The 14,237-nt window shown below is 40.8% G+C and overlaps 1 protein-coding gene across 1 annotated transcript in view; it reads left to right on the plus strand.

Annotated features, from left to right (window-relative positions):
- LOC126335429 (alpha-tocopherol transfer protein-like) overlaps positions 1–14,237 on the plus strand; it is a 130,546-nt gene that overhangs the window by 101,259 nt on the left and 15,050 nt on the right. Inside the window, exon 5 of the mRNA XM_049998708.1 lies at positions 2,805–2,915. Within this exon, the coding sequence (XP_049854665.1) occupies positions 2,805–2,915 (111 nt within the window). The remainder of the gene's footprint in view (positions 1–2,804; positions 2,916–14,237) is intronic.

Raw genomic sequence — 14,237 nt, forward strand, 5'->3', positions numbered from 1 at the left:
CCTCCACCTACGTAACTCTTCAACAGTTGGCAGCATTGGTACGCGCCAGGTACTTGCTTGTTCCGTACCCTCTTCTCTACAGCTCCAGATGGCGGGTAGCCTTAGCCTTAAACGGTTGCGTTGTTACAGTGTAAAGTATGGAACCCTGTGCAGACGGTCGGTCAATGCGATTTAAACAACGTGCAGTCTTTGAATTCTTGACAGCAGGAAGTGTCACCCCAACGAAGATTCATCAGAGAATGAAAGCAGTTTATGGTGATTGTATTGGAGTGACTACTGTGCGTCGTTGGGCCAGTAAGTTTAAAGATGTTGAGACGGGAACATCTGACCTGCGTGACAGAGTTGGACGTCCTGTGACAGCAACCACAGAGTTTAACAGGCAAACTGTTGACACATTTATTCAGGACGATCGTCGTATCAGTCAGAGAGAAACTGCAAGCACAATCGGCATTTCACAAGAACGTGTGGGTCACATTCTTACTTTGCTTGGCTATCGGAAGATCTGTACACGATGGGTACCCCGGATGCTGACTCCTAAAATGAAAGCGGATTTGACATTTTCCAGGAACTCCTTTCGCGTTAGGAGAATGAATGTGACGCCTTTCTCCATTCAGTCATGGGACAACATAATGCTTCTGATAAAGATGTTGAGAGAACGGTGAGACTGTGGTTGCGGAAACAATGTGTCGACTCCTTCCGTGACTGCTTCAGAAAACTTGTTCATCATTGGCAGAAATGCATCAAATTGGCTGGCGATTATGTGGACACGTGAATATTGGTAATTAAAGATCACATTCTAAGGATTATTCCTGTGGTTGATTTATTAAAATAATCCCATCCAAACGAAGGTGGAGGCGTTACTTTTCATTCAACCCTCGTAAATGTAGACGTACTGACTATCCCTTTTATCGCATGAATGAGTGCTTAAAACAGAGTGGTATGTAAGTGATACGGTAAGCATTGTATGATGCACGGTAAAGGGATGGAGAAAAAATGTTTGCACTGCTTTTACAATGATTAGGGAAAGCTAATGTGTTCATTGACTTTCTGAGAAATGTAAGTTTTTTTAAATAAAAACGGTCTTCGTTGTAAATTATTCTTTTATTAACAACGCGTTTTGCCTTCGTGGGGCATCTTCAGATTATCTAAAATTTTCCTTGTACGCCGTATTAAAAATCATAAAACGGGTCTGTGCTAGAGTGAAGCTCTGCGTCTAGCGCAGAGTCATTTTATGAGTTTTAATGTGTGGTTAAAGGAGAATCTGAGGGTAATCTGAAGATGCACCATGAAACCGAAACGCGTTCTTAAGAAAAGAGTGAGTGGCAATTTTAATTCAAATATTCTACATTCGGTTGCTGTAGCATACGACATAAGGGATCTCGGAAACAGACCAGTCCTGAGTTAATGTGTGGCTATCGGAGTACTATTTTTGGCAAAGGCACGTCTTTAAGGTACTCTCATCATCTCACTTTGCTGCAAATGGGACGACGTCATGTACTTCCCACTGCAATGGTCACAAAAACGTTGTGATTAGAGCGGGTATCAAAATACACAATCTAGGACGAACAAATAAGCGTTCTCGCTTGTGGTAGTTCTGTTTTATTGAGTACTTAGTCCCTGAAACATATTGAGAAAGATACCATGGAGGCTACTGAATGGGTAAATATTATTGTCTCTCTCTTACCCCTGATGGCTGGCGTCTTCCTCACTATCCATGTTGTTTCCAATTATAAACATTGTCCATATCACAAGACTAGACTCATGTTGCAGTGGTTTACCGAACATAAGAAATTCCTTCGTCAACTTCATTGAAAATACTTGCTGCGGTAACCAGCGCCTGACCAGTGTTAGCAAACAACTACCGAAATCTTCGGTAATCGCAAACTGGTGTGTGAAAAACTTACAGCATCTTCCTGTGGCCTCGCAATAAGTTATTTGATACGGATAAGTTCAGCTATTTTCTGCTAAGACTGATGCAATATGCCTTTAAGTGTATGTCACAGTTTTGATTAATTACTGTCTTCTACACCACACAATTAGACTCATCTCCTACATGCTACGGGTGTGCTATAAATAAACATAAAAATGTCAATCAGTTCGTTGTGTTCCTCGTTTCCATTCTGAGCAGTTAATAGTTTCTTGTTGACATAAGTGTTTATTGTTTGGTAAGAGCAAAATTATTGTTATTTTTTTCATCTTAGTATAAACAGGCGGCCTTGTGTTGGTCACAGAGTATGACTTTGACTGTCTACTGCATGTTTTCTTGCATTGGCTCGAATATTTTTCACTTTTTTCCCCGCTTTAATTTGATCTTAGGTTTTCAGTTAGATATCATCTTGAACTGTATCATAAATACCAAAATTTTAGGCATTTTTTTAGATTACTAAAGACAAAAACTATACGTTTGGAATCTTTACTATACCAGACGTAATGAGACTATAAGGGCTTTGCTAAATTCTTTCCATTCTTCCATTGTTTTGACTTTGCATGTGGTGTAGCAGTAAAGATTGCCAAAAAGCCCTTAAATACATTTATCACTTATCACTTTGCGCTTAAGCAAGAGGATACCTTTCGAACGGCACAAATTTCCATGCTTTCAATAGTGCATTAAATGCAGCGTTATTGCTAGGTAACCAAATATGATAATAAGCAGTGACATTTTTTCCAGACTGGATTTAATATTCAAAGGGGAGTTGCACCGGCTCAGGTTAAAAAGTGAAAACTTTGTTGACATTATGCTACTTTGGAGTCAAACCGCACTAGCAAGTTTTTAAAGAAATATTGCGTTTGTGGTTTTGTTTCAGGACTGTATACCTATCCGACTGAAAGCCATCCACGTTGTTAACCAGCCCTACATCTTCAACATGGTCTTCGCCATCTTCAAGCCATTCATCAAGGAGAAACTGAGGCACAGGGTAAATTTGTCACTCTTAATAATATGATTGTAGCCAGTAGCAGTTAACGGATGAATACCTAATTACTATTTTTGTTTGTGAAATGCAGGCGAATACGCCTTCCTGTTCCTGTAATTTTCCTTACAAATCGAGTACACTTTCTCAGAAACCCACAAGGAAATTTCCTCCATTTGCCCACCCCACCATCATATCGATAATTTCACATGTTCGTCCCGTTCCATACACATTCGCAACATTACCCTTAAAGTTTAAGCCATGCTACTTGTTAAAAAGTTTTAATTGGATGCTACCGAGTCCTTAGTTCTTCAAATTTAAATTCAGGCGCCATTCAACTCACATATTGGCAACACTAAATTATTGTGCTTTTCCTGATCACCCTTCGGAGAGGCTACTTTCCGTAGTCCACTAAGTTTGAGAGTGCTACTTAAAATAATTTATAAACGGTTTATATAAACTGAGAGCATTAGCGATTCTCCTACCCCTCTGTGGGGGAAACACAGCGTTTCATTTGCTGTCTCGTATGTTTTAATTCTTCGAACCATTCACGATACTCGGACGATATTTATTGTTCACTCCCTGGCTATCATCCGGTTGTTTAGTATAGAACTGAACGTCTTTCGAAAATCAAAGGTGGAATATCCTTCTCGGTACGGTACAGACCGTCATGAAAAATTACCAGACGTCAACATTAGTATGTTCGCGAAAAGATTCTCACAAGCTGTTGACGGCAAGGTATTACATAATAAAATAAGACAGTGATACCTGCCTAGAATTCAATTCTGCAACAAAAAGTAGGAATGACTATAAAAACATCTGAAGTCGCTTTCACCTAAGGGAAACTGATTATCAGAGCTGGCACGGAGGGTAGACTAGACTCAATGTAGCCTTTAGACACTCAATAAGGGAGCAACACTAACTTGCACTGAAAGACGATGATGAGAGAGTTAGCTGCGGCCTCGTTGCAGGAACTGTCCGGGAGGTCTCTTAATAAAGTGTGGAGAATGATGATGGTCAGACGTGGGTTTTGGAGTCCGATCGTTTAGCTGTTCGTCTGAGAATGGATAGAGATATTGCATAAAATTATGGTAAACCGCGAAAACGAATTTCAGGGCTATTAAAGTACAGTAATAAAATACAAAGGTAGAGAGCAGTTGGGCATTGACGTCTATTAGACGCTTGAACAAACAGGCACTGCCGTTAGGCAATAGTTTTGTCGCTTTCTGGGACAGTGACCTACTTCTGTCGTCTTGTCAGTGACCTGGGCGCAACTGTTGTTTGCCACAATGCTGAAATATTTTTGTGACCGTTGACGCTTTTAACAACTTCGAGATCACACTAATCTTGGATGATACTACTGCATTCTGCATACTGTACTTGAAACGCTGTCATGCTGAGTGTCCAGAGTTACGTTTTAATGTATTGCTGTTGTTAGGTTTTGTACGAAGCATTGAACAAAGGAGACCTGAGAACCAGAGAGCTAATTTCTTTCTGCGATATGTGTGAGCGTCTCGACCCGGACGCTGAACGTGTGAAGCACAAACTGTCTGTAAGTTTTACATGGTTTCCCCATATCACAGGGAGATATTGAATGGTTCCTATGTAAAAGACCTATTGCCCAATTCTCCATCCTAAATTACCTGGAAATATCTACTTAAGTTTAACACTAACTGCGTCTCCTGATTCCACGAAGTGAACTTAACGGAAACAACACATTGTTGTAGCCGTAACTCGTGTAGTCCAGTCGTAGTGGTTTAAACTCGTGCCGTAAGTCACATGTAGTGGATTAACCGTACATCAACCGCGTGTTACACCGCGAAATTTACTGCAACGTCATTAAGAAGACTGTCGGCAAATGTCAACTGTTGTTTCCTACTGACTGGGTGTAAAGTCCAATTAAAATAATAGGTAGAAATAGACAACATTCGGTTTAATATGCGCCATTTACTGACCACTGAACTATAGAAATAGTTCATGAATATTCATGGAAATAAACAGAAAACTTTACGGCAGTGAGCTGTAACAAAGAAACTAAACCTTTGAGATTCGTCAACTGTAAACAAACATAGAAATGAAGCAGGGCGCCAGTTATTGAACTATGTTGTTGTTGTGGTCTTCAGTCCTGAGACTGGTTTGATGCAGCTCTCCATGCTACTCTATCCTGTGCAAGCTTCTTCATCTCCCAGTACCTACTGCAACTTACATCCTTCTGAATCGGCTTAGTGTAGTCATCTCTTGGTTTCCCTCTACGATTTTTACCCTCCACGCTGCCCTCCAGTACTAAATTGGTGATCCCCTGATGCCTCTGAACACGTCCTACCAACCGATCCCTTCTTCTGGTCAAGTTGTGCCACAAACTTCTCTTCTCCCCAATCCTATTCAATACCTCCTCATTAGTTATGTGATCTACCCATCTAATCTTCAGCATTCTTCTGTAGCACCACATTTCGAAAGCTTCTATTCCCCTCTTGTCTAAACTATTTATCGTCCACGTTTCACTTCCATACATGGCTACACTGCATACAAATACTTTCAGAAACGACTTTCTGACACTTACATCAATACTCGATGTTAACAAATTTCTCTTCTTCAGAAACGATTTCCATGCCATTGCCAGTCTACATTTTATATCCTTTCTACTTCGACCATCATCAGTTATTTTGCTCCCCAAATAGCAAAACTCCTTTACTACTATAAGTGTCTCATTTCCTAATCTAATACCCTCAGCATCTCCCGACTTAATTCGACTACATTCCATTATCCTCGTTTTGCTTTTGATGATGTTCATCTTATATCCTCCTCTCGAGACACTGTCCATTCCGTTCAACTACTCTTCCAAGTCCTTTGCTGTCTCTGACAGAATTACGATGTCATCGGCGAACCTAAACATTTTTATTTCTCCTCCATGGATTTTAATACCTACTCCGGATTTTTCTTTTGTTTCCTTCACTGCTTGCTCAATATACAGATTGAATAACATCGGGGAGAGACTACAACCCTGTCTCACTCCCTTCCCAACCGCTGCTTCCCTTTCATGTCCTTCCACTCTTATAACTGCCATCTGGTTTCTGTACAAATTGTAAATAGCCTTTCGCTCCTGTATTTTACCCCTGCTACCTTCAGAATTTGAAAGGGAGTGTTTCAATCAACAATGTCAAAAGCTTTCTCTAAGTCTACAAATGCTAGAAACGTAGGTTTTCCCTTCCTTAATCTAGCTTCTAAGATAAGTCGTAGGGTCAGTATTGCCTCACATGTTCCAACATTTCTACGGAATCCAAACTGATCTTCCCCGAGGTCGGCTTCTACTAGTTTTTCCATTCGTCTGTAAAGAATTCGCGTCAGTATTTTGCAGCTGTGACTTATGAAACTGATAGTTCGGTAATTTTCACAGCTGTCAACACCTGCTTTCTTTGGGATTGGAATTATTATATTCTTCTTGAAGTCTAAGGGTATTTCGCCTGTCTCATACATCTTGTTCACCAGATGGTAGAGTTTTGTCAGGACTGGCTCTCCCAAGGCCGTCAGTAGTTCCAATGGAATGTTTTCTACTCCGGAGGCCTTGTTTTGACTCAGGTCTTTCAGTGCTCTGTCAAATTCTACTCGCAGTATCGTATCTCCCATTTCATCTTACTCTACATCCTCTTCCATTTCTATAATATTGTCCGCAAATACATCGCCCTTGTATAGACCCTCTATATACTTCTTCCACCTTCCTGCTTTCCCTTCTTTGCTTAGAACTGGGTTTCCATCTGAGCTTTTGATATTCAAACAAGTGGCTCTCTTTACTCGAAAGGTCTCTTTAATTTTCCTGTAGGCAGTATTCATCTTACCCCTAGTGAGATAAGCTTCTACATCCTTACATTTGTCCTCTAGCCATCCCTGCTTAGCCATTTTGCACATCCTGTCGATCTCATTTTTGAGACGTCCTTTTTGCTTCCTTCATTTACTGCATTTTTATATTTTCTTCTTTCATCAATTAAATTCAATATTTCTTCTGTTACCCAAGGATTTCTACTAGCCCTCGTCTTTTTACGTACTTTATCCTCTGCTGCCTTCACTGCTTCATCACTCAAAGCTACCCATTCTCCTTCTACTGTATTTCTTTCCCTCATTCCTGTCAATTGCTCCCTTTTGCTCTTCCTGAAACTCTGTACAACTTCTGGTTCTTTCAGTTTATCCATGTCCCATCTCCTTAAATTAACACATTTTTGTACTTTCTTCAGTTTTAATCTACAGTTCATAACCAATAGATTGTGGTCAGAGTCCACATCTGCCCCTGGAAATGCCTTATAATTTAAAACCTGGTTCCTAAATCTCTGCCTTACCATTATATAATGTCAGTATCTCCAGGCTTCTTCCATGTGTACAGCCTTCTTTTATGATTCTTGAACCAAGTGTTACGTATAATTAAGTTGTGCTCTGTGCTAAGTTCTACCAGGCGGCTTCCTCTTTCTTTTCCCCAGTCCATATTCACCTACTACGTTTCCTTCTCTCCCTTTTCCTACTACCGAATTCCAGCCACCCATGACTATTAAATTTTCGTCACCCGTCACTATCTGAATAATTTCTTTTATTTCAATCATACATTTCTTCAATTTCTTCGTCATCTGCAGAGCCAGTTGGCATATAAACTTGTACTACTGCATTAGGTGTGGGCTTCGTATCTATTTTGGCCACAATAATGCGTTCACTATGCTGTTTGTAGTAGCTTACCCGCATACCTATTTTCCTATTCATTATTAAACCTACTCCTGCATTACCCCTGTTTGATTTTGTATTTATAACACTGTATTCACCTGCCACCTGCCACCAAACTTCACTAATTCCCACTATATCAAACTTTAACCTATCCATTTCCGTTTTTAAATTTTCTAACCTACCTGAACGATTAAGGGATCTGACATTCCACGCTAATCGTCATAACTTCTGAACGATTTGCGTTAGGGCGTTCAAACTGCGTAGTTGGCCTCGGGCCATCATGGGCAATCGTATGACTCTTATTCCAGTACGGATTAATCGGCGACATGTTTCTTGGTGGCACGGTGACTACCGAACGGTACATGAAGGTTTCGGAAGATAAATTTCATCCTCATTATCGAAAGTGACCCTGATTTCAACAAGATGTAGTTCATGCAAGACGGAACTCGCCCCATCAATGCAAATGGTCCAAATGGCTGTGAGCAGTATGGGACTTAACATCTGAGGTCATCAGTCCCCTAAAACTTAAAACTACTTAAACCTAACTAACCTAAGGACATCACACACATCCATGCCCGAGGCAGGATTCGAACCTGCGACCGTAGCGGTCGCGCGGTTCCAGACTGAAGCGCCTAGAACAGCTCCGCCACAGCGGCCGGTTCCCCATCAATGAAGAAGAGTGATGTCCTGGAGGAGCACTTTTGGGACCGCATTCTGGCTCTGGGGTCCCAGAGGCCACTGGCATGGGAGTCCATTGGCCGCCATATCCTCCGGATTTGAACACATGCGACTTGTTTCTGTGGGGATGTATTAAAGACTCGGAGTACAGCAGTAACGCCAAAACAACCATTCAGCTGGTCATCGACAGCATCGAAGTTCCGACAATTCAACGGCTCGTGCGGAATTTCCCTATTCGTCTACTCCACATCATCGCCAGAGGGCAGGCATATCGAACATGTCATAACCTAAATCCGAATATCCGTAGTGAGTTTTACATATTGAGTAAAGCGTGTGCACGCCGTAGTTTGTAACTAATTTACGCTTTTTTGTTATAGTTCGGTAATTGTCAGTCCTGTACTTGCAGTGTGCGATTGGGGATTTCCACATGAATTTCAGTGCTGTCGTCATAGAAAACTTCAAGTGCTAATCACTCACAGTAGATAGATACATCATACTAAAGAGATTTCTGTGCAAACGACAGCATTGTCAATTTAATAGTAGCCATATTGCTTTTACTTACATTTCTGTTGATTCCACCATAGCGAAGCGACAGCGTTACACTGAATCCTAATGTCCTTAAATAAAGTTTTCAAATATACATAAATTTTTTAGTTCTATCATGTACACGTTTATCGTGTGTTTCTTCCCACAGTGAAGTGCCCGTTTAATTTTCGCGTGCTAGTCCTTTGCAGCGAAACGAAACGTTAGTCTCTAACTTGAGCACAGAATTTTGGCTTTATTTGAGATTTTGCTAGAATGGACTGAGTACAATTTCCTTATTCCTTTGTTCTTTCGGAAGGCATAACTGTTACAGACCACCTGTTTCTGCTTTGCAACAATCGTTTGGGATACTAAAGTTCCAGTCCTTTTCCGCCCCTAATCGCAACAAGGAACAGTGTTGCTTATCATTGCCAGTGATAAACTTCATTCTTCATCTACGTCTGTACTCAGCAAGCTATCTTACGGTGTGTGGCGCGCGATATTTTGTATATCACTGTCACTTCCTACTTTTGTTGTTACGGTCGCGAATGTTTTGTGGAAAGAACGATTCCTGAAAAGTCTGTGTGGGCTATACAGTCCCTCTGATTTTACCATCCTGGTCTCTCGCGGGATATATGTAGGAGTAAGCAATATGTTGGTTTTTGAAGCCATTTTGACTGCCACGCCAGAACAACAAAGTGAGTGACCGTTACAAAACATTTTCATGCAAACATCAGTCCAGGTTCCAAAGTGACACCGCCTCTTCCTACGTTTTCTCTTCTTCCACAGGATAACCACATAATTTCGATTTTACACAGAGTACGGGAAGGAACTTGCCACCCTTCTTTCAGCGGTGTATCGTACGTCTCTAGAAGAACGAAGCGTTCCAAAAGATTGGAAACGGCACAGGTCATCCCCGTTTTCAAGAAGGGACGTCGAACAGATATGCAGAACTATAGACCTAAATCTCTAACGTCGATCAGTTGTAGAATTTTGGAACACGTATTATGTTATAGTATGATGACTTTTCTGGAGTCTAGAAATGTACTCTGTAGGAATCAGCATGGGTTTCGAAAAAGACGATCGTGTGAAACCCAGCTCGCGCTATTCGTCCACGAGACTCAGAGGGCCATAGACAAGGGTTCACAGGTAGATGCAAGGCGTTCGATACAGTTCCCCACAGTAGTTTAATGAACAAAGTAAGAGCATATGGACTATCAGACCAATTGCGTGATTCGATTGAAGAGTTCCTAGATAACAGAACGCAGCATGTCATTCTCAATGGAGAGAAGTCTTCCGAAGTAAGAGTGACTTCAGGTGTGCCGCAGGGGAGTGTCATAGGACCGTTGCTATTCACAATATACATAAATGACCTGGTGGATAACATCGGAAGTTCACTGAAGCTTTTTGCGGATGATGCTGTAGCGTATCGAAAAGTTGTAACAGTGGAAAATTGAACTGACATGCACGAGGATCTGCAACGAATTGACGTATGGTGCAGGGAATGGCAATTTAATCTTATTGTAGACAAGTGTAATGTGCTGCGAATACATAGAAAGAAAGATCCTTTATCATTTAGCTGCAATATAGCAGGTCAGCAACTGGAAGCAGTTAATTCCACATATTATCTGGGAGTAGGCACTAGGAGTGATTTAAAATGGAGTGACCATATAAAATTAATCGTCGGTAAAGCAGATGCCAGACTGAGATTCATTGGAAGAATCCTATGGAAATGCAATCCGAAAACAAAGGAAGTAGGTTACAGTACACTTGTTCGCCCACTGCTTGAATACTGCTCAGCCGTGTGGGAGCCGTACCAGATAGGGTTGATAGAAGAGATAGAGAAGATCCAATGGAGAGCAGCGCGCTTCGTTACAGGATCATTTAGTAATCGCAAAAGCGTTACGGAGATGATAGATAAACTCCCGTGGAAGACTCTGGAGGAGAGACGCTCAGTAGCTCTGTACGGGCTTTTGTTAAAGTTTCTAGATCATACCTTCACCGAGGAGTCAAGCAGTATATTGCTCCCTCCTACGTATATCTCGCGAAGAGACCATGAGGATAAAATCAGAGAGATTAGAGCCCACACAGAGGCATGCCGACAATCTTTCTTTCCACGAACAATACGAGACTGGAATAGAACGGAGAACCGATAGAGGTACTCAAGGTACCATCCGCCACACACCGTCAGGTGGCTTGCGAAGTGTGTATTTAGATGTAGATTTATGAAAAGATGTGATACCAGTATGACCTTATTGTTAAACTGTTATTGTAATGCTATTTAGCCTGAACATCAGGTATTCCCTCGAAAGATATCGCTAAATAAATAAGTAATACAATAGTTAACAAAGTTTGTGACGGGTAGCGATAATTTGAAAAACCTTAAAGTATATTGGTTACCTGTCGTTTGTAGTAACGTCAGCTCACGCAATTTCAACAGTGAATCACTCCGCCATGCGGAACGCCTCTCTTTTAGCACCTGCCTTTGGAGTTCGCTGAACATCTCTACGACGCTTTCGCCGTTACTAAACGAACCTGTAACGAAACGCGCTTCTCGTCTTCTGGTCTCCTTCGTATTTAAATCGCTCCGTTAGCATACTAGTAGATATTTTATCGATGTGACTATTTCCAGTACATTTTCTGCAATTATGTAATCATGCAATAATAAGTTTGTGTGTTGAGGGTGAGTTGCCAATTTGTCGGGATACACTTTGTAAGTAGGCTGTTTAGGTTTTTTTTATTGGTAACGCCGCCGCCACGTAGCGCTCGGTATGAAAATCACTGGCTGTGCCGTGTGCAGTCTGTGGGTGGTTTGCATTGTTGTCTGCCATTGTAGTGTTGGGCAGCGGCAGCTGGATGCTAACAGCGCGTAGCGTTGCGCAGTTGGAGGTGAGCCGCCAGCAGTGGGGGATGTGGGGTGAGAGATGGCGGAGTTTTGAAATTTGTAAGAACGGATGTCATGAACTGATATATATTTATATTTTAGGACAGTATATGGAAACAACTGTAAGCAATGAAACTGAATGAGTCAGCAGTGGTGGCCTGATAGCTTACTCGCAGGAAAAATAGGTTTGGTGCCCAGTCCAGCATACTTTAAAACCAGGAAATTCCAGTTATAGTGCTATTACTTAATTTTTTTTTTCAAATAGTACGTCATGTAATATTGCATGTGGTCTAAATATTAATTCATGAAGTCCAAGTGAACGACCAAATTAGAGTAACAGGTAGTTTCACAAGAATGGGCGCGTTCAAATGCGTTTTGTCAGCCATGCTAGATTTCACCATCGGCTGATGCTTCCCAAGGACCCGCAGTTACTGGGTCAGTACAAACGAAACCTTCTGTTGTTACACTTTTGAGGTCTGAGGATGATCAAAGGTGCTACAGACTTTGAGTGTTTAGCGACGAAATTCTCACGTATGTAGCGTTACAATGACAGAGATAAATAGTGAATGGTGGGCTCCATGTGGTCCCAAGGATGAAGTGTGCTAGCTCTTTATTTCCGCATTTGGTCTTGTTTCTTAATATGTTTGTTTCGTTCGTGTCCGTAATTTTCTTATCTCAACTTAGTTTACTTCACATGTGCATTCTGCAATGTGGCGCCATCTGCCGAAAAAATCCGATCTTTCTGAATATCATTAACTGTACGCTACATGGCATTGTGATTAACTTTTGCTCTCCGATAATATGATAAATAATTTTATAAAAATTGTTTAAAAAGTTTTTAAAATTTTTTCTGTGGTGCGCTTCTCACCTTCGTTTGTTTCTTTTTAAAAAGTTTTACTATCGCTTTTTGGTGTATATAACTGTACTATGTGGTTGACAAAATCTTGGTCAATATATCTATTTTTTGTAAATATTTTAGTATTTTATCATTATGTTTTACCTCACTTTCTATATCATTTCTTTTTTTCATTGTTATTTAGTTGTATCTTTTCGCATAGAGGGCTGGTTTGCTCTGCAGCGCCCCTTCATGGATTATCGTTGTCATAGTCAATTCTCGATGTATCACTTTATGTTTGACCTTTGCTTAAGACAGTGTTACTACTCTGGGCACATATTCGTTGAAAGGTAAATTTTTATGTGCATTTTAAACGGTTTAAAGCGTCTATATACATTTAATTGGTTTTACGTTGCTTTATTTACATTTATTCATTTGGTCACTGTTATTAATTATTTTTATTTTTATTCTTGTATTTGTAGCACCCATGACGGTTGTTAATCAGCTGAAATCGATTTGCAAAAGTAAATAAAGAAAACATGCGGCTGGTTGCTGCTTACTTGGTACTTTTAGAAATAAATAGATGACGAGGGTTGAGAAACAGCCTAACATCTGTCATTGTGCATTGCTACGTTCTAAATTTTTTTCATACGCACCATCACATGGTTAGATCACTACTCTCCGAACGCAACAAAGGCCTACACGGCAGTCAGATTCAAAATGCACCGTTTTCTCACCCAGTTGAAGATTACGATCTTTTTTGTCTTCTGTCTTTTGTCCTTATTTATTCGTTTTAGCGTCCAGCACCGCCCAAATCAGATGAAACTGAAAATCCCTTCAGGTAATACATTATTGAGACACAACAAGTACTGAGTAAAACTACAGGCAGCTGTTGCCCGTAAAATTTTTTTAGATTAAACAGGCATGTTAGGATGCTAAAACAAGGGTTTAAAGTCACTGTGTAGAATTTGTAGTTACTAATCACGATCGCTTGGGCACTGATAAAAATAGTTTGATCCCGTGCCATAGTTTTTGAGGCCATTCTCCTTCCCCAGGCTCATCGTCTCCGTATTTCCATTGATATCATCCTTCCATGTTATCCGTGGCCTTCCTCGCCGCCTTCTGCCTTCCACGTATTCTGAGAAAGCTACTCGCTGTAGTCTTTCCTCTTCCATCCCAGTCAGGTGTCCTGCCCACATCAGTCTTTTCTTCGTCCTTCGGCCTGTGTCTGCTTGTACATTGTTCTACCAGTTCCTGTTTTTTAATATCCTCCATTCCTGTGACTTGGTGCCCCACTTGGATCCAAATATTTTCCTTAATATCTTTCTCTCGAGAGCTGGCCGTTTTCGTTTATCTAATTTCTTTAATGTAAACGTTTCAGACCCATATAGAGCTGGCGGGAAAATTACACTCTGGTATAGTTTTACTTTAAAACTTCTCAAAACTGCTTCAATGCACAGCACAGCACAGCACAGCACGTCTCATAAGCGGACATATGGTCTATAGGCCATTGCGGTCCTTGCGTTAATCTGGATTTCCATTCTATTCTGCTCGCAAAAAGTTCTTACCATATATTTAAATACGTATATCTATTGTTTCAAGAGTTGATGCATTAACTGTCCATGGGAAACCATCACTGGATGCCTTGCTCATGGCCATATACTCATTTTTTTCCCTTATCCATTTGTAACCGTGCTTTCCTTAAACT

Source organism: Schistocerca gregaria, chromosome 2, assembly GCF_023897955.1.
Source record: "Schistocerca gregaria isolate iqSchGreg1 chromosome 2, iqSchGreg1.2, whole genome shotgun sequence".
Taxonomy (NCBI): Eukaryota; Metazoa; Arthropoda; class Insecta; order Orthoptera; family Acrididae; genus Schistocerca; species Schistocerca gregaria.